The 25,439-nt window shown below is 35.1% G+C and overlaps 5 protein-coding genes across 10 annotated transcripts; 3 read left to right on the top strand and 2 right to left on the bottom strand.

Annotated features, from left to right (window-relative positions):
* Positions 1–722: 722 nt before the first annotated feature.
* Ccs (copper chaperone for superoxide dismutase) lies at positions 723–3,866 on the top strand. 2 transcript variants are annotated; one of them, XM_069135205.1, is made up of 7 exons: positions 723–913; positions 1,453–1,651; positions 1,839–2,031; positions 2,117–2,183; positions 2,399–2,580; positions 2,679–2,829; positions 3,432–3,866. In XM_069135205.1, the coding sequence occupies exons 1-7, from the start codon at positions 899–901 to the stop codon at positions 3,435–3,437; spliced, it is 813 nt and encodes a 270-aa protein (XP_068991306.1). In that variant the 5' UTR covers positions 723–898; the 3' UTR covers positions 3,438–3,866. The 2 variants fall into 2 exon arrangements, with proteins under 2 accessions (XP_068991306.1, XP_068991307.1); XM_069135206.1 differs by having other exon boundaries at positions 727–913; positions 3,141–3,866.
* LOC124217870 (thioredoxin domain-containing protein 9) lies at positions 3,145–5,722 on the bottom strand. Its single transcript, XM_046624002.2, has 4 exons — positions 5,520–5,722; positions 5,006–5,198; positions 4,629–4,830; positions 3,145–4,508 (listed from the first exon to the last, which is right to left on the bottom strand). Exons 2-4 carry the CDS (start codon positions 5,180–5,182, stop codon positions 4,237–4,239), a joined length of 651 nt encoding a protein of 216 aa, XP_046479958.1. The 5' UTR covers positions 5,183–5,198; positions 5,520–5,722; the 3' UTR covers positions 3,145–4,236.
* Positions 5,723–6,122: 400 nt separating this feature from the next.
* Positions 6,123–8,481, top strand: Taf7 (TATA-box binding protein associated factor 7). Its single transcript, XM_046623997.1, has 8 exons — positions 6,123–6,354; positions 6,438–6,566; positions 6,662–6,742; positions 6,810–7,176; positions 7,494–7,630; positions 7,719–7,923; positions 8,017–8,186; positions 8,329–8,481. The coding sequence occupies exons 1-8, from the start codon at positions 6,268–6,270 to the stop codon at positions 8,359–8,361; spliced, it is 1,209 nt and encodes a 402-aa protein (XP_046479953.1). The 5' UTR covers positions 6,123–6,267; the 3' UTR covers positions 8,362–8,481.
* Trs20 (TRAPP subunit 20) lies at positions 8,464–9,437 on the bottom strand. The gene is made up of 3 exons (XM_046624003.2): positions 9,157–9,437; positions 8,851–9,084; positions 8,464–8,748 (listed from the first exon to the last, which is right to left on the bottom strand). The coding sequence occupies exons 1-3, from the start codon at positions 9,244–9,246 to the stop codon at positions 8,650–8,652; spliced, it is 423 nt and encodes a 140-aa protein (XP_046479959.1). The 5' UTR covers positions 9,247–9,437; the 3' UTR covers positions 8,464–8,649.
* Positions 9,438–9,440: 3 nt separating this feature from the next.
* Positions 9,441–25,432, top strand: UGP (UDP-glucose pyrophosphorylase). 5 transcript variants are annotated; one of them, XM_046623992.2, is made up of 13 exons: positions 16,705–16,938; positions 19,110–19,625; positions 19,748–20,126; positions 20,206–20,387; positions 21,570–21,806; positions 21,874–22,056; positions 22,258–22,463; positions 23,008–23,083; positions 23,191–23,337; positions 23,470–23,608; positions 23,687–23,824; positions 24,041–24,207; positions 24,563–25,432. In XM_046623992.2, the coding sequence occupies exons 1-13, from the start codon at positions 16,864–16,866 to the stop codon at positions 24,773–24,775; spliced, it is 2,658 nt and encodes an 885-aa protein (XP_046479948.1). In that variant the 5' UTR covers positions 16,705–16,863; the 3' UTR covers positions 24,776–25,432. The 5 variants fall into 5 exon arrangements, with proteins under 5 accessions (XP_046479951.1, XP_046479952.1, XP_046479948.1 ...); XM_046623993.2 differs by lacking the exons at positions 19,748–20,126; positions 20,206–20,387 and having other exon boundaries at positions 16,715–16,938; XM_046623995.2 differs by lacking the exons at positions 16,705–16,938; positions 19,110–19,625; positions 19,748–20,126; positions 20,206–20,387 and adding an exon at positions 9,441–9,746.
* Positions 25,433–25,439: the final 7 nt, after the last annotated feature.

The raw sequence follows: 25,439 nt of genomic DNA on the forward strand, positions 1-25,439 counted from the left end.
GATGACATTATTTTTGTCGTTCCAATGGAGTTAGTCAGATTGACATTGCTGAATTTGGCCCAAATGAATTTGCGTAGTTGAAAAGTATACGGCTTCCATTCGAGGTTATAGGAAAATTTCGGTCTATTCCCGTTTTTCATTCTGCAGGCATAATATTCGACTCTGCATTATCCAGGTATACGCGTTGAGGGATGATAACATGATAAATTTATGTCGGCCATTTTCCATTACGAAAAGCCCCATCACGAAGTAATATAAATCTAACTTTATGTATCTTCAGTCAACGCTCAAGGTTGACTCAGGTTCGGATTTCATCGGCAGCAAAAAGTACCATAAGGCTGCTGCTGCGTTAAATCAGTAAACCGATGTTAATAATATCTGGTAAGTTGCTAAACTGCTGCTACTTTTTGCTTCTCATGAAGTCCCACCTTAATACATGTCTTGCAATGTGATTCGACCATGGATTCGACGGAACACCAGCGTCATCTTATTTCGGGCAGCTATTGTTTACATGAAGTTCGTACTCCTTGTGTACTCTCCATGTACTACAAGATGATTCTGATGCTGGCGTCCCATGGTCCGGAATCAATCCGGAACGGAAGGTCCGGTAGCCAACGGGTAACGATTTTCCGTTCGATCCGACGACGGACTTAACGGAAAATCGTTGATCATTGGCTACCGGACGTTCCGTTCCGAATTGATTCCGGACCATGGGACGCGGGCCTAACTCAATTATTTTTATATCTTTCAAGGTTATAAATCTGTTTGACTTCCAACTCGAACAGACTGATAACCTTGAAAGAAATCATTGATAAATACGATGTCCACAGCGTACACATATATTTACAGGAATTTGCTTCATCACCCGTGAGTTACGGCAGCTATCAGCACCGGCACGATGACTTCGGCAAAGGTGTGTATGCAAATGGATTCATGTCGTACGTCATTTAAACGATTTGAACGATTTAGAAAAATAATTATTAATGATAATTCGGGGGGTCAGTCATTGACAATAAACCGCCTGATGTCAGAAATCAATTTAAATGTAGCCGAAAGGTTAAACAATATATCACGTTGCTACTGGCATTTAAAAATTCGGAAGCATATGCATGTGATTTTTTTGCACAGTTTTGTACTGATTATGTTACCCGAAAAATTAACTTGTAAATCGAGAAGGAAAAACAACGTAGATATTTTCTATATTAGATATAGAAAATTGCCGTAATCATACGCATGTGACAATGTTGAATTATCGTAATGTATCATATTATGCAACGAAAGTTCTCGTATATTCGCTCCACGGTAAATAAAGTAAAGGACTTTTGGAAATATTTGCGACATCGTGGCTGTAATTAGTTTGAACATTTTGCTATGCCAAGTCATTGTCAAATCTTATCATTTGGTTACAACGGTCTTCCATTTATAATTAAAATCCAATTTTCATATTCACAGGTCGAGTTTTCTGTGCAAATGACATGCGAGAAATGTGTTCAAGCAGTGAGGAATAGCTTGTCCAATGTTGAGGGAATTCAAAACGTTCAGATATCCCTTGAAGATGGAACTGTTGTTGTAGACAGCACCGTTCCCTATTCCGTGGTTCAAGAAAAAATTGAAAACTCAGGCAGACGAGCTGTTCTTAAAGGATATGGGGGTATAGAAATAATTCTACTCACCTCCTGTAGCTTTGATTGAGTGAAATTCAAATTTCTGTTCAATTAATACTAAAAAACCTCGCCCCTGACAATAGTATCTCTTGATTTTTCATGATATGTAACTTTAAAAACATCCAATTGCTGTGTATCTATGTGATGAAAGATTTCATTCGTACATAATTTCAGGTACAGGAGCAAGTGCAGTAGCAATGCTCGGTGGGGACTCAGGATACAGTGCAGGTGATCAAATAAGAGGAGTAATTAGATTTGTGCAAGCAGGTGAAGACTGTATTATAGATGGTACCATAGATGGCTTGAATCCAGGGCCACACGGTGTTCATGTTCATGAATGTGGAGATATCTCAAAGGGATGTGAGAGGTATTACCTTTGGATAAATTTTCAGATACTTCACTCCCAAGTAATCATAAATGTCCTCTATTCACAAGAGTTACATCTTACACAGCGTCGGCGAACATTTTAATCCACATAATACACCACACGGTGGACCTGGCGATGATTTAATGAAGAGGGTATGCTTTAGATCTTGAATTTACAGTTCTCTGAATTTTTAATGTCAATAGTTATTTAAAGATCGGCAAAAAAACTTCCTCTCTTACCACTTTTTGCAATTTTATTGTAAGTTGTGTACATCTTAAATCAAGGACCAAAACGAAGTATTTAGAAGTTTCAGTTATTCATATAGTAAAAGAGAAGTTTATTGAAACAACGAAATGATCTCTTGCAGCATTATGGAGACTTGGGAAATATTATGGCTGATGAAAGTGGTAGAGCCACATTTCGAATAGTTGATAATGTGCTTAAAGTCTGGGATATCATCGGGCGCTCACTGGTTGTCACCGACGGTCCCGACGATTTAGGAAAAGGTGAAAGTCCTCAATCAAAAGTTGATGGCAACAGTGGAAACAGGTGATGAGAAACTCAATTTAAAAGTTTGAAAAATTTTCTGAATAGTTTTCACCAAAAAAGTAATATTTTTAATGGTTCGCACCAATTTTGACTTTTAGATTGACATGTGGCATAATAGCCCGAGCTTCCGGTTTATTCCAAAATACAAAAAAGATATGTGCATGTGATGGTATAACTCTTTGGGACGAAAGAGATCGATCTGTCACAGGATGGAAACATTCAAAGAATGGTGTAGCTACTAGTAAAACAGTATGCCTAATATTTTGATATCTTAAAATTTTGTATAACTAACATTATGATACAAATATGATGATTTCATAAGATAAACCATATTAATTGTCAAACTTTTAATTCTACGTTGACTGAATGTAATTTCCTTTTATCCTTTGCTCAAATTTACGTTTTATACTTACACGATTTATTTCTTTTCTTATTCGATTCTTTTCATTTAAAGAGATAAACTTTTTGATTGATGAATCAAAAATAGATCTGAAACGTTTTGTAAATTAGCTATTAATTTCAGTAGCATTCAATATTCAACTCTTTATTTCTTTTTTCAGTGAGCTGAAACATTATAGCCTTGTCGTACCAAGGACTCTGGGATATTTCTTACTTTGTCCCATTACACAATGTATTTACCTATACAGGTGCAGGATATACATTAAATTTTTACATTTCAAGTAACTTATTGAATGAGGGAACAAGTTTTCGTCTGTATCGTTCTTTCAGATGCAGGCATATATTTTGTAAATGATGAAGGAAATTGTGATTTTAGTCTTTATATTGCTATTCAAATTGGATTTTTTTTTGTAAATATAAGAAATCCTTCACTATTCATTACCATATTTTAGATCTGAAATCACTTGAACACCCGAACATTGAATATGTTATTCGGAGCAAACGTCTGTAAAATATCAATGATGTGGAATATAGGTATGTTTATTAAAAATAGTTGAATGCTTTTTTGCTTAACAATTGTGATTTTATTAAGTTTTTTTGTTACAAAAGTCATATAAAGCAACATACAATCAATCTGTAAATAAGCTCGAAGTGTATTGAATACTTAATTAGCAATATTATGAATAAAATAATATAATTTGTCTTTCAATTTGATACATTTATGGAACAAATAGACTTGTGCTCTTAGAAAACGTTACAGAAATCTTGGAATACAATGATCGAGGCAAATCAACAGTACTGTGAAATGTCAGGGATGAAATTACTACACATGCGTCGTAAGTGTAAAACAAATATTTTCAAAACGATCGAGTATTTCGTATGTACAATTTTGAAAAATCTATTTTTTTCACCAAATTATACAAGGTGCGTGTTATTGTGATACTGATAATTTGACTATTTAACATTTATTCCAACTCCCCACGAAAGCACGGTATTGTACAGTCAACATGCATTCTCAAAATTGAATTTTATGCATTGAATGTTCAAGAAGTTAATAAATGTAAAAGCCTTAGTTAAACAGAGGATATATTAGACAAATTGTATCTATTGCTATCTTGCAGTCTTCGAACATAACTTACGTATTTATCTGAACAAAATGGTATGGAAAAAAATTTGTTCAAAGCTGAATGTGTGCTCATAAAAAACATGCCATCAATTAAAGCATGTAAAAAGTGTTGCAAACAATTATCGCTATCGCTAATCCCAATCATCATCAGACCCATCATCCTCTCGACCCCTGATAGTCTTGGGCTTGCCACCAAGCAGGGATTTAGTTTTCTTCCCTTTCTCTGGGGGGTTCATCAGATCTCCATTATATGCGATAGCACCAGACTGGGCAATGCGCCACTCCATCATTTCTGTTGAAAAATCATCGCAGTTTCCTAAATCCGTAAAACCAACAATATAATCCTTCGTCTTGCTGTCAGAGATCAAAGCAATCGTTGGAATGATTTTGATTCGAAGTCGTTCTGAAATCATGAAATGACAAAATCGTAAATATAGTGTTACAGTAAAATAAATTTTATTAAGTTTATTTGAAACCAACTGACGAGTTCTTAAATAGACTACTGATATTCACTGATATATACCTGTTAAAAACGGGCATCGTTCAACATTAAGTTTACAGAATCTTGCTTCAACATGTTTTTTGGCCAAGATCTTGAGATGTTCGTCAGCAATTTTACATCTCGGAGAACCATCTTTGAAAAAGAGACAAACGATGTCTTTAGATTTCTTAGATACCTCAAAGAATTCCTTTTCGTCAGGAATTTCTGTGTATTCTCCATGGCCCTATAAAAAAGTGAAGAAATGAAAAAATTTTGCAGTTGAATCTGTTTTTAGATATCGTTGATGTGTGTTTATTCTAAAAATTCTGCTGCAATTTTTTAAGTATGTTCCAAAAATTTAGAAATTATACATTCATGAATATAGTGGTGCAAGGATACTGTAAATTTAGCAAATGTACCATTGCAAGCCAAGTCTGCCTTTGATTTTGATTTTTCTTCATTTCTTTGAGCCGCTTCTCTCTTAAACTTTCAAGATCATCAGCATCCATATTATCTAGTCGGTCTAATTCAGCATCAAGCTGCTGCTCGACATGCTGTGCAACTTGCATTACTTGATTCTGTATTATGCTCTCCATTTTTTATCACTTTAAGCTGAAAAGATACGCACGTGTTTTATTATAATTTTCATCCATTTTATGTGTACAAGAGAGTTCTTGAAAAAGTTTTGGGGAATATATTTTAATTCATGAATATTTTATGTGACTTAAGCATTGCAACGTAAATTATTAATGCATTGACGTCTAAGATCAATTAACTAATCAGGCTGAAAATATTCATCGTTACCAAGGAAATGATAAAGCTTGTTAAGCTGACTGATTTTTGGAGCTAGTCTAATTATTTGTTAGGATATTTTATTGCTAACATACGCAATGGTATTTTGTACGAATAAATTCGTAACATTGGAATACATACCGCTGCAAAATGTGTTTAAATTGATTACTTTGGAAATGTGAGGACTAATGTTTCTCCTTATATGGAGTCTTTGCTCGCTCCGCCACAGAACGAATTCACTGTCATACACGCAGTTGAACGCAGTTGACAGGACAGCCCACACACATTCATGTACTATTCACGGAATCACAGTTTGTCATGTCCCTCGTCCAGTAGCGTCCTCGGAGTAGAAATGCGTTCATGGAACTAATTTTCGAAGTGCTTGGACGGTAAATACATGTCGGTAACCGACTGATACTCTGCCACATCTGTCGACCAGCAACGTCTGCCATATTTGGCTGGATTTTCACGGGCGTCAATTCGACGCGGCAACGCTACGTCGTTGGCGGCACAAAAACGCTCACGAAAATAATTCGAATGCATGTTACCATGATTTGATGTCCTTTTACAAACGCAAATAATATAATTTTTTTGATTCTATCATTTAAAGTGATTTAAATGCGTCAATCGCGCTTACTGCCGCGTGCATAATTCACGATCCTATAGCTATACCGACAACAGCGCGATCTACCGGTGAGGCTCTGAGTTATTTACACTGGACGAGGTTCAGAACCAAGCGCGGTAGCGCAGCTGGCCCACCATATACATTGCTTCTTGCATGTACTGTTGTCGAATAGTATTTCTTAAACCCAGGGAGACGAAATTTTGTATTTTTTCAGCTTCCCCGACTTGCATAAATCCAACGTTGTGACAAGTTATTCGGTACAAGATGCATAGACACGTGACATCCGATTATAAAGGCCGCGACGATCCACCGGCCGAATTAGAAAGCCAATTCGTTCTACGAATGCCATCGGTAGTTTTTGCGTACAATTGTTCCACATAGGTTACAATTTTCATACACAACTTATAACGAGATGTCAATACGTACTGATTTAGGAACCAGCAAAAATTTTACGAGAGACGCTGCGTAGTGGATTACCATTAAAAGACCGCCTGAGCATCAAGCTAGAAAATGACATGCGATATGGAGAAGTTAGATTTGATCACTGGCTGCTTCACGCGAAAGTATGTTTCTCATTTAATAAGGTTTCAATCAATTGTACAATGAAATGTAAAATACCTATTGTGTGAAAAAAATATCTCGAAAATTTTTTTCTTAGGTCGTAGATTTACCAACGGTTGTTGAATCCTTGAAAACTATAGACAACAAAAGTTTTTACAAAACTGCTGATATATGCCAGGTAAGTTAAGGAATTTACTGTATTGAAATTCATTTAACATTTCTTTATTAACTAAAATTCTTTGAAGATGTTAATATGCAAGGAAGAGGATGACCAAATGACAACCGATGAAGAATCTCCGGTAAGGCAGAAGAAGAAAGACCCGAACAAAGTAGATAAGAAATTTTTATGGCCTCACGGAATCACACCTCCAGCTAAAAACGTCAGGCGCAGACGGTTTAGGAAAACCTTGAAAAAAAAGTATGTCGAAGCCCCAGAAATTGAGAAGGAGGTAAAAAGATTACTTCGAGTCGACAACGACGCAGTTAATGTAAAGTGGGAAGTAATCTGTGAAGATGAAGATCAGTCTAAACCCAACAAAGTTTCGTCGTCTGGTACTGTTAAAACTAAACGAGAAAACATCGATGGCAGTACTTCGCAGAGTGTTGACGTTGGTTAGTTCTACTTATGATTTTACAAAAATTGCCGTTTTGACATTCTTTTTATTTGGTATACTTTATTCATGATATTTGCGTTGTAATTAACAATTTTATTATGTAATAATCCTAATAATAATAATCACTACCAACACCTGCCATACTCGATAGGGTATATCTCCATGAGCCGTTGGGTTTGTGCGGGGCAAAAAAAGGGATGGATTAGTGATCGTCAATATGTGTTTGCAGCCATCTTACAATGTTCAATAGAAATACCTGCATTCGCACAATATATGTATATGCATATATCTTGAAATATCTTATCTGAATTTCAGCTGAACACGATATATTCGGAGAAGCTGTGAGTGACAGTGAGGATGATGAGGAGGAAGCAAATATTAACATAATGGAGCTGGATGAGAACAGCAGGTTATCTGCAGATAGTCGAGTATCTGACTCAAATTCTATGCAGGTATTTCCAATTTCTATAAGGTTTGACACGCTTATTTAGAAATTAATCAGGTGCTTATTAAAAGTAATTTCAATAATTGTTGCTGCAGGTGAGATATTCTGAAAGGTCTGGAAATCACGCATCAGGTAGCAGTGGACTAGTCACACAATTTAGTAAAGAGATGTTCCCTGATAATGACGATGGCGAAAAACCACTGGTTGATTTATCTAAAGTACCCAAGGAAGAGACTTTCCATTCAGAATACATGATCCCAGACGATTTCTCTCAATCCCAACCAATGGCTCTTACTAATGGTAGAACCTTTTTTCGATATATGTAGAATCAATTGTAAAACTAATTTCATGTTTCTTAAATTTGTATTCGTTCTGAAAATATTTGGTTTTCAGACACAATTCAAGCTCGGATAGATACACTTTACTCGGAACTGACAGAATTAAAGCAACGGAGACATCAACAAGAAATGGAAATAGCTAACATTGAAAATTACACATTGAGGCAAAGGTTCCAAGATATCTTGGATAACCTTCTTACTCAACAAATTGAAAAAGAACAAGAGGTATGCACAATGACGCATTTAATCAAATACTCGAATAGCAACATAGTTCAAACAAGTGTAATTCTTATTGCTGTTAGAACAATCAAAGACATAATCAATGTATGGTTAATAATGAGTGACAAAATGTATATCCTCTTTTTAGTTGCAAGACTTGCAGAGCATGCTACAACAGTGAAACCCCGGCGAACTATGTACAACTTTGATCATTATTTCATAATGGGAGAAGAAGTCTACGTTGCAACGGGGAATCTTATAATATTATATTACAATCAATAAATCAGTGGTATTTCATGGACTTTATTCAATACAAATTATTCTCATTCACATCAGGCATACGTATCTCATCTATATAACTTGTTTCTTAAACTCATCAGGTTAAATTCGGAAACCTATACTTGTAACCGATTATAAATGTAAGATTTAACCTTTCCATAGGTAAATTGGAGATGATAGCATCAACACATTATGACGATAAATATTTTCGTCCATAAAGTTGAGCCTTTTTCTCAAATCCTACAGATCTGATCGGTGTATTCAGTTTGTAGAATGGATTCATGGAATACTGTAATATGAAATAACAATAAATGGTTTATATCATTACTTTGTTCTAATCTAGTTAAATGCAAATAAATCGTCCATGCCGTTGGAATAACAGATTACTTACTTTGATGTACGTTTCGTACATCTCGTTAAAAAAGTTCTTAATGCCATCTTCATTTTTGCTATCGTGAACCATGACGAATCTAATTTGAGTCGCTGTAACAAATGCACTAACAAACCACTGATTGAATTTATCAACCATTTTCAGGTGCATGTTGGTAGTTTTCCATGTGTGCTCGTCGACCAGATCCAAGGCCGCATGAGCAATAAACTGGCTCAGATGTCTGTGATCTTCTTTCTGCGATACAGAAAATATGTAATGTTTGATAATCAAAATCGACTCTAATATAATCTGAAAGGAGCGACAAACCTTAGCATCTTTATTAGAATTATTGAATTCTATCTCGAAGAGCGGATTGTCCGCATGTCCGATTATTGCAAAGTAGTAGTTCCCTGACATTGTACCACATGCGAGATCGCGACGTCGATCAGTTGCTCAAAGTGTTTACAACGCTTTGACAACTCGCCATTTGGTTACACCGATCAGCTGTTTTGCGGTTCGGTTCCGGCGTTCCGTTTAGGTGACAGACTCAACTGTAGCTTGAAATCGCGATTGCGTTGGATTGGATGAAAACGCCGGGGTCCGAATCCGCCTGTGAAGTCGGCTTTATAATTGATCCAATTGTTTGTGTATGATATCTGCTATAACCTAGTCACGTGGTCCGTAGTGCCGTATGAATATTGTGTGATAAGAATTCGCATCGTTGCTATGCTGAGGCTAATGAGTTGTTATTTATATTGTTGTAAATAAACAAAGCTCGCCCGCCAGGGTCATTGTTACAGCTACAGCTGCGGGCTTTTCGTGACCTTTCGGATTGTCTAGAGGTCAAAACCAACGTTGAACTACCGCGACTTGTCAATCGTATCCGATAAACAATGCTACAAGTTGACGACAAAAAGGTGAGCTTCAATCCGGATAATTCATTTAATCCCTGCCTAACAATAAACTACCGCCAATGGGCTAAAAAAATTAATCCAATTTAATCGGTAAATAACCAAGGAATAAAAATTCTCGAGTCTTTAAATTTTAACCGTGCTTCTATAGCGACGTGTACATTTTATTTTATCGGTTTTATTTATGTTGTCGGTGAGGAAAACTGCGGTCGTAATATTCGTGCTGTTACATTGTTTTTATACGCATACAGGTAGCTATTCCCATCAGGTATTTTAGCTATTATTAAACGTATGATTTCTTATCTAGCAATAAAATTTTCGCAAGACCACGTTTTGAAATAAATTGTCGCATTTTTTACTCCTCAGGTTGTGTTAATACTGGCATATACAACTTTAATCCTCAGCTTGATCTCATTGTCAGATGTGTTTATAATATTTGGTCAATTATGTAACGTTTAAATTTTGCAAGATACGAATAGTTTGCTTCGTTGACGACGCTAGTCGGATGTGCAGGGCCAGTTTTAAATTTTTCCAAAATTCCACGAACCATGCCAGCTCACGAATTTTCCCATTATATATTAATTACGACGTGCTAATTATGAATTGAAAAACATCACGCTAAGAGAAGAAGAATTTACGTATATAACACACTCGATTCGTTTCTATATGGCAGAGATTAACAAAAATATGGTATCAAATGCCTGCAGCCTGTAGGTCATTATTGGTGGGTTGTTTTCCAGGAAACGATTGCGCACAAACGCGCTTACGAAATTAAGTGACAACCTTTCCCTGCTTTACAATTTCAATAGAAATATTTAAAATGAAAAGCACTATGCGGTTGTTTAAACTTAAACGCATATACTCTACACTAAGTGTGTTCTAAATTCCATTTCTTCGTCATCGTTTGTATTTTTATCGTACATTTCCGTTGTTTTTGAAATGTGGGATTGGATTAGGTACGAGCGGGCAAATTATTTACACATGACTTTGTGCAGAAATATAATTACAAATTTGCTTATTCTATAACTGCGAACAAATAACAGAAACCTTTGCTATTACGTATTACGGCCGCAGGCTAGTAAAACGGATGCAAACGGCTGAAAACAAATTCATCGTGTACGACTACTTAGTTTCGTTGGTTTTGTGTGTATTCAACAATTCATTCTACCTGTACGAAAAGATAAAGATCCCAGAGCGTCTTAGTTTATGTCAGGAATTTGTTTGACATCTTTTAGGCACGCTTATGCCTTAATATACGTATGTATATATATATGTGTGTATATGTATATATATATATATGAGGCACTGTGCAGCGGTCTCGTATGGTATTATATTCAATACCATTATAAACGTGGGCCAGACATTGCGGTATGTTTTGCGGCGGTGTCGGTCCATTGCGACTTGGTAATTCTACACCCACGCAACAAGTGATCGAAGAAAGACGAGAAAAATCTTACTCGTATCGCATCGTGTGTTGTCACGCTAGTTGGAGGCAGTCGGAAAGTTTGCAAACAATTTTTAGAGATCATTTTTCGCAATATTTCACCGAATATTACCTATTTCTTCGTTTATCGAATACTTGTTCACAGGCTTCTGCGTGGGAGGATATTTGCTTTGATGTTAATTGTATGGAGAATTTTGTATTTCTTACAACTGTATCTTGTGTGATAAATTTTCGACAAAGCGTTTGCTGAACAGATTTAAATTATGTCGTGCGATAAGTGACACCGCGATATTAAGTACGATGTACAATATCTGCGGAGAATATAAAGTCGCGGATTTCTAATTCTTCAAATTTTTTAACGGCACAATACTTATCACAATGAAGGCATGATTTTATATTCTACTCGATATTTCACCAAAGGACCCCGCAGAATCCTTATGGGAGTTGGCTGAAATTTTAATATGTTGCAGTACATATTGCCCTCCCGATCAAAAGTTGTCTTGGGCATAAGTAGCAAAAATCAGTAGCTTCCGAGATACAGGCATCGGAAGGGGGTCGTTCGCATTTTTCTGTTATCTCTGGATTATGGGATTTTCACGGATTACAAAATTTCAAGGGGGACTTGAAATCAAATATATCACTCACAAAGTACTCAACTAATTTACAGAGAATCCCCATGCGTGTGCAAAACAAGATAAGTCGATTATTGCAAAAGTCAGAGGGTCTCGTCCTTCACGTGAAATCTGACGTTGCACCGCCTTTCAGTAAGCCAGCGAGTTCATGAATGGAATCAATCGCAGCAACCTACCTATCTTTGAGAATCGACCGTGCAGTTTTCTGGACGATTGCCTTGATTTCAAGTCCCCTTGGAGCTTTGTAATTCGTAAAAATCGCGTAATCCAGAGATACCAAAAAATCCGCGCGTCCCCCCTTCCGAGGCCTGTATTTTCAAAACTACTAATTTTTGACACTTGTGCCCGTAAGAGCTTTAGATCGGGAGGGTATGTACTACACCATACTAAAATTTCAGCCAATTCGACCGAGAGCCAGTTCCCATAAGAATTCTACGGTGTCCTTTGAATGAAAATTTTAATTCACACATCGAATAGAGATTAAAAGATGCCGGTAACCTTGCTGAGTGAACTAGCATTGTACATGGTTTGAGCAACTTACAATTAGCTAAACAGTGTGGCCTCATTGGAAGATTTACATCGTCAAAAGTGCATGTCATGCATCCGTATGAGTTAAATAACTGCACTTTAGACTCTCGCCTCTGGGTCTTTAAGTTATTCGCGATTTGTACACACATGTCAATCATGCAATGATACGATTTATCTTATACGGTTCACTGTTAGTTTTCCAGAACATATTGTGTAATAAAAATTTTCGTCATCATCATCATCATCTCACTGCCATGATACTGTCGATAATAAATTGAGTGATCAGTGATAATAATTATAACCTAATACTTTGAAAATGATAAGATAAAAGATAAGGCGAATGGCCTGGGCTTCAAACGAAACTATACTAGATGCTCGTTCTTGAATACACAGAACGCTGTTATAACCGCGACAGATTCACTCCGTCAGTCAGTCAGCTGCTGGTTCCCTTGTACCCGAGTGCTTAACATCACATGGAGTACTTACTCAAAGTGAGTATAAACTGAACGAATAGACACTGATTCATCATCAATTCCCAGCCTTCGCTGATGTATAGGTCATTTGAAAAAAAAAAACCGCAACGCAATAGATCGGAACAAAAAACCACAGCTCCACGAGTCTATTTCTTTTTTGACCATCAATATCTCTTTTCTCATGCAATCCTGTACATGTAACAATTGTGTAAAGTATTTTAATATGAATATTGTAAATTCCTGTTCTCCAACTATTACATTACGTATCTATCGGTAAAATGATGTGTCTTTTGTTATATTGGATCTGATAATTGTGGCGCTAGGAAATTTTTCAACGAGTAAAATTCATTTCTTTTTCAACGATTTTATTAATGTTACAATGCTTGATATATACATGGTGAATTCACTGCGATAGCCAATCATGAATAACTTAACCCCTTGACCTTCGTCTCGCTGGCAGACGTCGCAGAAGTCGTACAGCCTTTTCGTTGAACGACTAACATTTCTGTACATTTTGATTATACACAGCGTAATCATGTAAGAATAATATAATGCGATAGTCATTTCATGAAAAGGTTGAATATTCCATTTTTTTGTGAACACTTTTTTCACGACATTATGCTTCGATATTCTAAGAAGCCCAACAATTAGACGCTGACTCGACAATAGTCTCTGTGTAAGAAAAATGTCAAAAAAATTTATGCCAATATAACGTTCGCGGTAATTATTCTCGTTTTCTCGTGTGACGCTATACGACGCCTCTCAAGGACTGTAAAGTGCAATAAGCAGTGTTCGAAAATTCTTTGCGTCGCTGCATTTGCAATTCAAAAACGTACACAGCAAATACAATAATTTTTTTTATAAGGACTCAAGTCGTTGCAGTCACTTTTAGAAATTACCGTTTATAATACGCACGTCATATTGCATATCATTCATTTTTTATACATTACATTACACATTTTTTTTTTTGTATTTAGACTTACGATTACTTAGTTATGTTGTGTAATTCAAGGGATCGGTTTTTCGACGATAATTAGGATCTTGTTTTTACCCGGGGAAACTAATTATCTACAGTGTAGCGTTTATATCTCGCAAACATCATCACATATACCATACACTCACAAGTCTGTTTAGATTTGATTACTGTGATAGTTTCTTTGCTTACTCGTGCTGAGTGTGCATTTTTCTTGAGAATTGAGTTCGTTCTTCACTTGAAACGCAGTCGTCGATTTCCGATTACTCTGTAACCGATAATATATCTTTTGCGATTTCTATATCTCCATTATTGTACGAATAATTCCAGTACTTGCATAACAATAGGCAAAGATAAACCGGTACTGATGATGTAAGGGTAAAAGGATAACGCAAACGTAAGCTATAATCGTACAAAAATGTAGTTTTTTTTTTTTTAATCTGCAGAGTCGTCAGACCTTCCACCTGCACCAATGAGTAATTAGCTGTCAAGGGCATTCCACTTATATTATTTATACTAAGTCTATTGTCAGTCTTGGCGAGTTCATGTGACGTATATAATTATTAGTAAATTTCAGCTAAATTGTGGATATATAGATTATTATACATAAATTTGCCGGAGATTCGCTATATACAAGAAAATCGAAATCTTGTCGGACCAATTTTATTGTTTCTTCGCAGTAGCATTATACATTATAATTAGTAACTATGAGATTTCATTTCAAAGTCAAATGACGTTTATATAGGTACGTTGTTGCGGTGACTGCATAAGGATAACGTATTTTCGTATTGCAAATACCTCATAAGTTATAGTACATGCAAATTGAATTATTTTACACATGCTGATGCATTGTAATGCGTTGTTATTCCATGCGCTATTAAACACCGGATGGAGTCTGGCTGGTCAGATGTGCACAGTTGAATTAATAAAGTTTTATGACACGATTCACTGGATGTCCTGATTGTGCTTTTATAAGTTTATACCCGACTCAACCATAATGTTCACGTTTTTGATCTAAAAAGCGGGACGAAAGTGGCACATTATTCTCTCCTTAGGTTTTTCCCTCATATGTGGGAAAAAAGAAGTAGCAATCTTCTTCCACATTTACGGGAAATATGATCCGAAGATTAGGTTTTCAGTTTTTCTGGGTTTGTCTTTCTCTTCCATTTTGAACTACATCTCTCTGTATTATTATGAACTTTCAATAATATTATAGTTTGCAGACTGGTAGATCACACTTACACATAAAAGTAAAACACTTCTAACTCAAGTTTTACACAAGTGTCTTAATGCTGTGCTTAAACTTGATAACACAAGTGAACCAAAAATTTTATTTTTATATTTTAGTATACATTTAAATGACTAAATTTTGATTCTATACATCAAATGATAACAAAAATCTTCATTTATTACTTATAATGTTTGCTTGTGCCTTTTTACGTTGACAAATAAGTCTTGAAGTTATTGGTTGATAGTATAAGCATCTGGTAGCAGCACGTTGAAATAAAAAGCAAACTTTCTCTAATAAAAATACTTCCTCTTTTATTAGTTACGTTTACGAAATCAAAGTTTGACATCTGGAAGCCAGACTCAAAATTCGTGTTGACCGGTGTAATTTACAAAACTTTTACATAATCAAATTTCAATACATGATACAAATCATTTGAACACGTATAAGTATACATGCAAATATTCGATGTATTGAAATATCGTAGATATGTATTAATACATGTACCTAGTAATAGTCTTGACCTTCGATGCATGGATATTATTTTTTTAATTATATATTGCTTCGCGACTACCTAACTAGAATATTTAAACATTTCTTATCTGGAGTAACGTTCATGCCGTATATATACATATATATATATATATATATATATATATATATGTATGTATAAACTTGTAGATTGTATGTAACCTATACTTACACGACATGAGTGCTAAAGCGTTGAAGTGAAGAATTACGTACTTAAAATTTGGTAAAACGAAAGAACCTGTCCGTGATATTAGTATAAATAAATATCCCTCGTATCTCCCAGAAATGGACGATGGATTTTCACACGAATTACTTTGACAGAAGGAAAAGACTTGCATTAAATGATGTTATGAATAATTCATCCTCTACGCATCTCGCGCTATAAATGCCTAAGTATTTACATGTACATACCTATTCATGGTATTACTGTGTACATAATGAGCCGGCTATAATCAGTAGCGATACAACACGCGTAGCACAAACATCGGGCGAGATTTCAGTCAGAAAATACGTGCATGGTTATAAAATTAATAACAATAACTCGAAGAACCGTATATTGGGCTTATAAATTTTTCGACAGTAATCCCGATCGGCAATAATTCATTTCGTAACATTATAATCTAACGATTCATTTATAGAGAAAAGTCGTTCATTTCGAAACTTTAGGTTTGTCTGAAAATCAGCAAAATTGCATACTCGTATTTTACAAATTGAACTCTTTCAGACCAAAGCTTAATGTTACAGAGTTGTAAAACAAGGCATTGTTCAATGTCTTCATACTTTAGTATATCAAAGTAAGTGTGACTTCTCATGATCTGCATTCTTCGCCTAAACGGTCACCTTACACAATATGTGTATTATGTTTTTCAAAATTGTATAATAATGAAGATACGTAATATTGCAGTGCTTATACAGTTTGCTAAATTAGATAATACGTTGATTTTGATCTGAATAAAAATATACGGGTGAAGTATATTCGTGAGCGTCCAGATGTGTAAATATTTACTCGTAATATCGTACACTCGTTTACCGATAAAACAAGAAAAACTTGAATAATAATGAATCCTTTTATTTTAATCGCGGTGTAATTTAAGCTGCGTTCCTATTGGTACGTTACCACCAAGTTGACCAATCAGTGTGTCGATGTTATCGCTTGCACAATCGCTTGTCAGTTTCATCAGTTATCGGGAAGAAGCGGGGCCATACATTAAGCTTAGGAAAAAGTTTGTCACGCGATTTTATCATCAACGTTGATGTTAATATTCACCCCTGGTATAAGTTACGTTTGTGCAGCGCGTGTTCCAAGTTATTATCATGTCGTCAGGAATTATCAATGATTTTGAGTGCAAAAAGTACGGATTAGGAACAACGGAAGAATCCGATTATGGGGTAAAAATTGTTTTTTTTTTTTTTTTTAAACCATGCTATATCAAAATATGTTGTAATAATAATTTGATACCGATTGACCTTTCTAACAATTTTGACAGTCGGTCAATTGATAAGAACGCAAAAGTTTCCACAAGATTAAAGTATCGCCAAGTCATGAATCCTCAAAACAATTACACCTACGTGTGTATGTATCATAGTGACGACTGTTATATCCTTCTATCTCTTGTCAAATATTACCATTCCCGAATATAATATTAACACGTGTCACCGGGCGATTGAAATTTTAAATGTAAATACATTAAAATTGTCGTTGTTGTTCAATTGTTTTTTTTTTATTTTTTACCCCTTTACAACAATCAGAGTGAATAAAAAAATTAATTTGATGCTCGGAAACAACGGTTCAGCTACATACTTTCAGCTACAAGTAGGAAAAAAAAAAAAATACATTGAATCTTGAAACTCTCTTATATTTCACAAAATCCTATTTTTTACGGCTTCTTAAATTTTTTTGTTATTAAGTTTAGTTGCAAGTATAAATTGATATTTATTATACAGTTCAATTGACGAATTCATAAAAAAAACATTGAAAATTTCAATGTATTTTACATTTCAAAGTTCAATTACGTGTTAATATTGTCCGGGTATGTTTACATTTGGCAGGAAATTATTTTTAATTAATATAAACATATTTCTGGGTAGGGCTTGAAAAAATTCCAAAATGATCAAAATGACGGACACCCTACTGTATACTGAGCAATTTAAAAAACCATATTTAATCTTGACCTTTCGTTATGTTTTCTCAATTTTTTGTATCGGAGTTGCAAATCTGCATATTATTATGTAGTTACACCTTGGTATTTAAGAACTTAATGCCGAATGTCTACTTTTCTTGCATATTAATTTCTCGTCGGGGCTTAGTAATATTATTTTTATTGGTATCATCGTTACATGATGTGATTTCTATCTGTGCGCCTGAACACTTATCTCTTATATGTATGCTGTGTGTGCCATTGGTCGACTCTGATGAGACTTTATAGTTCTAAGAGTCGAATAAATATTTCATCTATCTGTTTTAGCTAATTATGGGACAAGTGAATAATCGGCTTTCCTTAACAATTGCGTGAAATGGACCATTTTTCTTTCATGTAAAGTGGGTGGAAAATTGCTTATTTCGAGCGTGGACTCCATTATCTTCCTAGGAAATAACAGATATTAACTTAGAGCATATAGACATGGAGGAAGCATCGATGCTGAAAGAGTGTCTCCGAGCCAGTTAGAGAGGGACGTGGTGGTAACACTGCATGCTCTCTCTTTGTAAGGCAGGAGCGTACCTATCGTAATTGATTGTGATTGCCTGGATCATTGGCGTTGATATAATGCGGATAATATGAATACAGATTATACACTAGTGCCTAGTGGGTCGAGTCATTGAAACAAACTGTTAATTATTCAATGCTTAGCATATTTTTAAACAAATAATATAATTTATAAATTTAAAACGGGAATTTTTGCCGAAAAGTCTAATAAACACATAAAATGTTGAAACGTTTGATAACTTTCTATATAAGAAAAAGTATACCAGGCTTAATCCATATCTGTATGCACTAAGGATATGACCCACTATATTACCTCCCTAGGGAAATAATGGATATTACCTAAGGATATTACCGATTATATTACCTTGCTAGAGAAATAATGGATATCATCCCCGTAATACAAACCAGGCTCAAAATGCGCCACGTCCCATCGACCCTTTATGCACAAAAACGTGGCTATACATGATGGTGCATTCATTCTCGTCTTGGTAATACTATTATTCCCATGTTGCATATAGGACTTTTATTACCGACTCAACTGTGGCCACTTTATTGACTTGAGAAGTGGCGTTGACTGAAGTATATTCTTCAGTCAACAGAAGTGGGTCCTACGTACAGAAACGGAGCATTTTAAATTTGCCGCGTCGCGGGTGGTGGTGCTGTTTTCTTCATTCGCACATTGTGCATGCGTCTCGTGTAACAGATCTCGATGGATCTCGAACTCGAACCCGAGAACTCGACCGTGAAACCGAACTTTATTTATGATAGTAGAATCGGTGGCCGGTAGGTACAATTAGGTTCCGTAGTGTATTATCGCTGCATTCGCGATCGAAAAATATAATCAAACTTGTGTAGACAATGTCATCGAGTGAAGACGAAAAGCAAGATTTCACATGTGAATCACCGGATCTACTTGACGAGAAGCAAGATTTCACATGCGAATCACCAGAGTTCTTTGACGAAAAGCAAGATTTCACATGCACATCACCGGAGCTGCTTGAAGCCGCAGATAATGTTAGAGTTGAATTGCTTCCCCAACAATCTCGAGAGCTGTATTGGTCTACGTATAATGCTTTTATAGAATGGAAAGATGCGAACAGAGTAAAGACCATTTCAGAAAGTGTAATGTTGACCTATTTTGGTGTGCTAGCCAATAAATATAAACCTTCAACACTTTGGACTAAGTACTCGATGTTGAGAAGTACAATAAAAATCAAACACAACATCAAAGTTAAAAAGTTTACACGGTTATTGGCATTTTTAAAACAAAAGAGCAATGGTTACGAGGCCAAAAAGTCAAAGGCATTAACTCTAGACAACGTGAAAAAGTTCTTGAGTGATGCTCCGGATAAAACGTACATGGTTACAAAGGTAATTCTAACCTATAAAGTATTTATATATTGTTTTGCTTGTAAATTATCATTATAATACACAAATATTTATTTTGTCTGTATACTGATTTCAATAAGTTGTTTATTATTATAATATTTTAGGTCGCATTAATTTTTGGTTTATTTGGAGCTTGTCGAAATGGTGAATTATGTTCCCTCACTACTAATGATGTCATAGATCATGGCAAAATTATAGAAGTTACATTAAAACATACAAAGAACAAGAATACAAGAAGTTTTTGCATTGAGGGAGAACCGCTTGGACTGATTAAAACTTATCGATCATTGCGCCCGGAAAATGCAACTGTGGATAGGTTCTTTTTGACATATAGAAATGGTAAATGCACCAATCAACCTCTTGGAAAAAATAAATTTGGATCGATGCCAAAAGAAATAGCTAAATTTCTTCAGTTGGCGGATCCAGAGCAGTATACTGGCCATGCTTTTCGAAGATCATCAGCAACATTGTGTGCTGATCGAGGTAAAATAGTTTTATAAGTATTAGGATTGTTTCACATTTGCTAGTATGAATTTCATATTGGTTTGTATTTTTGGTATAGGCTTTACAATAACAGATTTTACAAGTCTTGGTGGATGGACATCTTCAACAATAGCCGAAAGCTATATCAAAGATTCAATAAATCATAAGAGGAAGAGAAGCAGAGAAATTACTGATGTTATTGAGGGAACATCTCGTGAGGATGTAACGTCTCAACCAGAACCGAAAAAAACAAAATTACAAGTATCTGCACAGTCAACTGCAAATATACAAAATATATCTGATTTGTTATCAAATAGAGATAATGTGTCATTGAATATTGCACATCCAAGTAGCATCAACATCCATTTTCATATTTATAATTTCTTCTATGTTTAAGTGTGATTATTTGATAAGTTTGGAAACTAGAATTTATTGAAAATCTGTAATTAATATAGAATGAAGTAGTTCAAAATTGAAAAAACACAGAGAAAAGCTAAAAACTGAAAACCGCACGTGTGGAAGACAAGTGCTACTTTTTTTCTCCCCAAGGAAAAGAAAAATTGTAAATGTGCAGAAAATTAGTATAAGAGGGAATTAAATGTTAATTGTGTCCCTCATTTCAGGTCATGAAAGTGGCCATTACAGTTCAGTCGGGAATAAAATCTATGACACAACAATCTGAGTGATCAAAAATGTAAAGCATCCGAGTTTTAAAACTAAATCATGTCCAGTGGACTACATTTTACAATTATGCAAAACCGTGATTGTTATTTTATTTCTATTTATTTGGTAGCATTAAGAAGTAATTACAAAAACATAAAAAGAAGTGTAGATATTGATTATTAATACTTTTTTAATGTAATCATGCGTATGTGATACCCTTGAAATACTATAAGTTTTTAAAAACCATCATCAATGTTGCCGTGCACTTTTAGATAAAAATAAAGAAAGAGAAAATTGTATCTAATATTCAAGTTGGTGGCGGAAAATATACTGATGCAAGAAAGATTTGATTAAGTACTAAAATCGCTTTTATCGTATCTTATTTCCTGTAAATAAACTAGATTTTGTGAAACAATAGCCTGGACGGTTTATATGGAGTTCCTTCATGTTTACTCTTTTTGAGATTTCCGCACCTGGACTTGGATAAGGATGCAAAAACGGTATTGCAATGTAAAAATTTAACGGAACTTATCGAAATTTTGCTGTACGGCATTATAAATTTTATTGCGGGTTTTTGGTTTTAATAACCCAAGTCTGCACGTAATTTTAATGCTAGGAGGCTTAAATATGAATAATTTGCATATAAAACGAGCAACGATTATGGTTTCGGGATTGGTGAAATCGGAAATAGTTGGCTCTAGTTACACACTCTTTTTCATCTTATGTATCGTATGTTTGATAACATAATAATCAAAGGTTTCGTGCATTATTTGATTTCAGTCACGGGGCCATCAAAGGTCGCCGTCAGATACTCGTGATTTCAAGGAAAGAACGAAAAGAGATGCCTTGATTCAGCTTCAGCATGAAGTTGATAGACTTCTGGCAACAGCCCCTCCAAGTGAACAGGATCGATTGAGTCGCGAATTCAAAGGCTTCACTCGCCTGTTCGATAGATTCCTTCAGGAAGAAGGACCTTCTCTAGAATGGAATCGCATACAGAAATTACCAGAAGCTGCTGTAAGTTTCAAATTAATACTTCTGTCGCCTGATTTTTCATCCTTGACTCTTTAATTTTTCTGTAAAGGTACGCGACTACACAACACTTCCAACCCCAGCAGAGGAGGTCATCAAAAGTATGCTAGAGAAGTTGGTAGTCGTAAAACTGAACGGTGGTCTTGGAACAAGTATGGGTTGCCATGGTCCTAAGTCTGTCATTGCTGTTCGAAATGATTTAACCTTCCTCGATCTCACTGTACAGCAAATTGAGGTGAGTTATGAGTGAGAGATGTCTGCAGGCTGGTTTAAATCCCCCGTTTCCACAGATCCATTTATGTATGTTAAGTTGTTACAAACGTCATATGTTTTGAAGTATATATTTGCTCAAAAGCCATGTCGAATTGGTATCCAATAATCTTGGTTCTGGTTGATAGTAAGTTGCCCAAGTTGTAATGGAACAAACTTTTTCCAGGATCTGAACAAAACCTACAATGCTAAAGTCCCTCTCATACTGATGAATTCGTTTAACACAGACGAGGATACACAGAAAATAATCAGAAAGTATAAGGGCTTAAACGTTGATATTTACACCTTCAACCAAAGCTGCTATCCACGCATTAATCGAGATTCACTGCTACCTATTGGAAAGAACTGCAATATCGATCAAGACATTGAATCGTAAGTTTTTCATTTGATATGCAAATAATTCACACCCGCAGACATCAAATTTGTACCGGCGGTTTGATTGTTATTGAATTTTAATTCGAGGTAACATATTCATTTGGCACGTGTCTATAAAGCCAATGAAGTATATCCTGTTAGGTGTAGAAATTCTCAGTTTCAAAGGTCAGTAAGTCAAAAACACATTTTTCACAGTTAGACTTTGAGAGCGGGGCCCTCCTCAGAAAGACTAAAATATTTATTCAACACATTATCATAATACTTATATATAAACATTCAACCACAATTTATAAAAAATATTATAATAATGCGTTGAAGAAATATTTTAGCTTTTCTGAGGAGGGTCCCCTTCAGAGCCGAAATGTGAAAAATGTTTTTTTGACTTACTGACCTTTGATACCGAGAATCTCTGCACAGCAATTCACGATAAGGTCGAGAAATCAATAAACATTATATTCTGTTAATCTGCTGTAGGGCTCTGCAATAATTTCCATTTGATTTACATGTTTGCTGATCACTTACTTCAATTTGCAATTTATAGATGGTATCCACCTGGTCACGGTGATTTCTATGAAAGTTTCCAAAACTCTGGACTGCTAAATAAGTTCATTCAACAGGTAATGTAATATTGTTACAATGATAATTCGTATGATATTTATTTTATGCTCAAAACTTTTAAATTCCACATGTCGCAGTATATGTAATAGTTCCATCTCTATTTTAGGGTCGCAAATATTGTTTCATTTCTAACATCGATAACTTGGGTGCCACTGTAGATCTCAATATTTTAAATCTGCTGCTTAATTCCAAAGATGTAATTTCACCAGAATTCGTGATGGAGGTCACCAATAAAACTAGAGCTGACGTTAAGGTAATGTCTACGGAATGATTAAAAAACATCGTGAAAAAAGGTTGATACTTCCACAAACCTTACTTATATTTTGCGGTCTAAATGAAGTCAAAATGTATCGAATGATAACTTCAATATGTGTTATTTATTTAGGGTGGTACCTTAATCCAATACGAGGACAAGCTACGACTGCTTGAAATAGCTCAAGTACCAAAAGAGCATGTTGATGATTTTAAATCTGTGAAGACTTTCAAATTTTTCAATACCAACAACTTATGGGTCAGCCTCACTGGTAAGCACGGAACACGCTATTCAGAATTTATGAAATTGTTCATTAGCTAGTTTCAATTGCGAACATTATTTCTTGCAGCTATTGAGAGAGTCTTAGAAGAAAAAACACTCAACATGGAAATTATTGTGAATAACAAAAGCTTGAGTAATGGTTTGAACGTTATTCAACTAGAAACAGCTGTAGGTGCAGCTATGAAATCCTTTGATGGAGGTCTTGGTGAGTTCACCCAATACTTGCAGTCAAATAAAATTATGCTAAACTATTTCTTAACTGTACATTAACTCTGTAATAAATACTCTACCCAAGCAAAAAATGCCAACCATTTGAAAGTTTCAAACAAATTCCTTAACTGTTTCGAAAAATCTTTATAGAAATTTAGACTACTTTCATATAATGCTAATTTTTTAATCTTTTTTTTCCTCTGATCTATAGGCATCAACGTACCACGTAGCAGATTCTTACCTGTGAAAAAGACCTCTGATCTCATGTTGGTGATGAGTAACTTATACAGTTTACGCAAAGGAGCTCTCCTCATGAGTCCCCAGCGGATGTTTCCAACTACTCCACTCATCAAACTTGGCGATAATCACTTTTCAAAGGTGCTATTATTATCTCATAAAATAGCTGTCTATGTGAGCTATATTTTAAATTTAACAGTTCTCTAAAAGTGAGGAACAAATTACAAGTCTATTAAAACCAGGAATCAATACGTAATTGATTCACAAATACCAACGTTTATGACGTTTGTGCCCAGATTATTGTTAGCTAATTAGAATAATACTTGAAGCATTGAAATACCATAATCGACGCAAGGTTGTGATGCTCGCGGAAAATTGCATTTTTTTCATTTGTTCCGCACGTGTTGCAAGCTTTGTTACTTTAGGAATTCTATAAGAGATAAACCAATAATCCTGATTACACTTCACGTATTCTAATTATTATTAATTTTTTCAGGTAAAAGAGTATCTACGTAGGTTTGCCTCAATCCCAGATCTCTTAGAACTGGATCATCTAACTGTATCCGGCGATGTTACATTTGGAAAAGGAGTTTCTCTCAAAGGCACAGTTATTATTATAGCAAATCATGGAGACCGTATCGACATACCTTCGGGAACTATTTTAGAAAATAAAATTGTATCCGGAAATCTACGTATTTTGGATCATTAGTTTATGGTATATCAAGTTTGTTCATCACATGCACAAAGTCTTGTGTGTGGGTGTATATATATATATACATATACACTAGGCCTAAGATTAGCAAAAAAATGTGTACAAAATGTGTAATGATAATTAATTATACCCTCGTTGAATAAGTTTTAGTGGTCTAATTTTATTCGTTACTTATTGTTGCAATTTGTAAGTTTAGCTTTATCTTATTATATATGTATAGTATTTATGTACATATACAAAATTTAAGAATGAAAATATTAACTCAGAGATCATCGGAAGCACTAATTCTAAACACTTGAATGGACATTAAAAATACCACATACAGGCAAGATATTACTTATAATGAAAAAACAAAATCGGAATAATATTTACTGTAAATTCCTTGTATTCCAATTTCTTACGTGCTTTGGAACATACAAATGTTATTTCAACGAAAAATTGCCGTCATGAATATCCAGGTGCAAACTTCAGGGCCCAAGTCGTTCCGATTCACTGGATGTTTCATCCGGTTGTTAGCATGAACACTTAGCATGTGTACGTTTGTAACTGCAGTGGCGTATTCATCTAGAAATATGTTCTTCGAGAGTAATAGATAGAAATTTCTAGTATTTTTAATATTTGTTTGTTGTACATACATACATACGTAAAATTCAACTTCGCT

Source organism: Neodiprion pinetum, chromosome 4, assembly GCF_021155775.2.
Source record: "Neodiprion pinetum isolate iyNeoPine1 chromosome 4, iyNeoPine1.2, whole genome shotgun sequence".
NCBI classification, from domain to species: Eukaryota; Metazoa; Arthropoda; class Insecta; order Hymenoptera; family Diprionidae; genus Neodiprion; species Neodiprion pinetum.

What these genes read in the sequence shown, in the direction of transcription:
- Ccs (XM_069135205.1), top strand. An exon ending in ATCTCAAAGGGATGTGAGAG is followed by an intron (nt 2,032 to 2,116) that starts GTATTACCTTTG and finishes CATCTTACACAG; the next exon opens with CGTCGGCGAACATTTTAATC. An exon ending in GATGGCAACAGTGGAAACAG is followed by an intron (nt 2,581 to 2,678) that starts GTGATGAGAAAC and finishes TTTGACTTTTAG; the next exon opens with ATTGACATGTGGCATAATAG.
- LOC124217870 (XM_046624002.2), bottom strand. Translation starts at nt 5,182, where the DNA reads ATGGAGAGCATAATACAGAATCAAGTAATGCAAGTTGCACAGCATGTC. An exon ending in GGCAGACTTGGCTTGCAATG is followed by an intron (nt 4,831 to 5,005) that starts GTACATTTGCTA and finishes ACTTTTTTATAG; the next exon opens with GGCCATGGAGAATACACAGA. An exon ending in ACGATGCCCGTTTTTAACAG is followed by an intron (nt 4,509 to 4,628) that starts GTATATATCAGT and finishes TCATGATTTCAG; the next exon opens with AACGACTTCGAATCAAAATC.
- Taf7 (XM_046623997.1), top strand. Translation starts at nt 6,268, where the DNA reads ATGCATAGACACGTGACATCCGATTATAAAGGCCGCGACGATCCACCG. An exon ending in ACTGGCTGCTTCACGCGAAA is followed by an intron (nt 6,567 to 6,661) that starts GTATGTTTCTCA and finishes TTTTTTTCTTAG; the next exon opens with GTCGTAGATTTACCAACGGT. An exon ending in AAACTGCTGATATATGCCAG is followed by an intron (nt 6,743 to 6,809) that starts GTAAGTTAAGGA and finishes AATTCTTTGAAG; the next exon opens with ATGTTAATATGCAAGGAAGA.
- Trs20 (XM_046624003.2), bottom strand. Translation starts at nt 9,246, where the DNA reads ATGTCAGGGAACTACTACTTTGCAATAATCGGACATGCGGACAATCCG. An exon ending in ATTCTAATAAAGATGCTAAG is followed by an intron (nt 9,085 to 9,156) that starts GTTTGTCGCTCC and finishes TCTGTATCGCAG; the next exon opens with AAAGAAGATCACAGACATCT. An exon ending in TGTACGAAACGTACATCAAA is followed by an intron (nt 8,749 to 8,850) that starts GTAAGTAATCTG and finishes TTCATATTACAG; the next exon opens with TATTCCATGAATCCATTCTA.
- UGP (XM_046623992.2), top strand. Translation starts at nt 16,864, where the DNA reads ATGTCGTCAGGAATTATCAATGATTTTGAGTGCAAAAAGTACGGATTA. An exon ending in CGGAAGAATCCGATTATGGG is followed by an intron (nt 16,939 to 19,109) that starts GTAAAAATTGTT and finishes AAACTTGTGTAG; the next exon opens with ACAATGTCATCGAGTGAAGA. An exon ending in AGAAATTACCAGAAGCTGCT is followed by an intron (nt 21,807 to 21,873) that starts GTAAGTTTCAAA and finishes TTTTCTGTAAAG; the next exon opens with GTACGCGACTACACAACACT.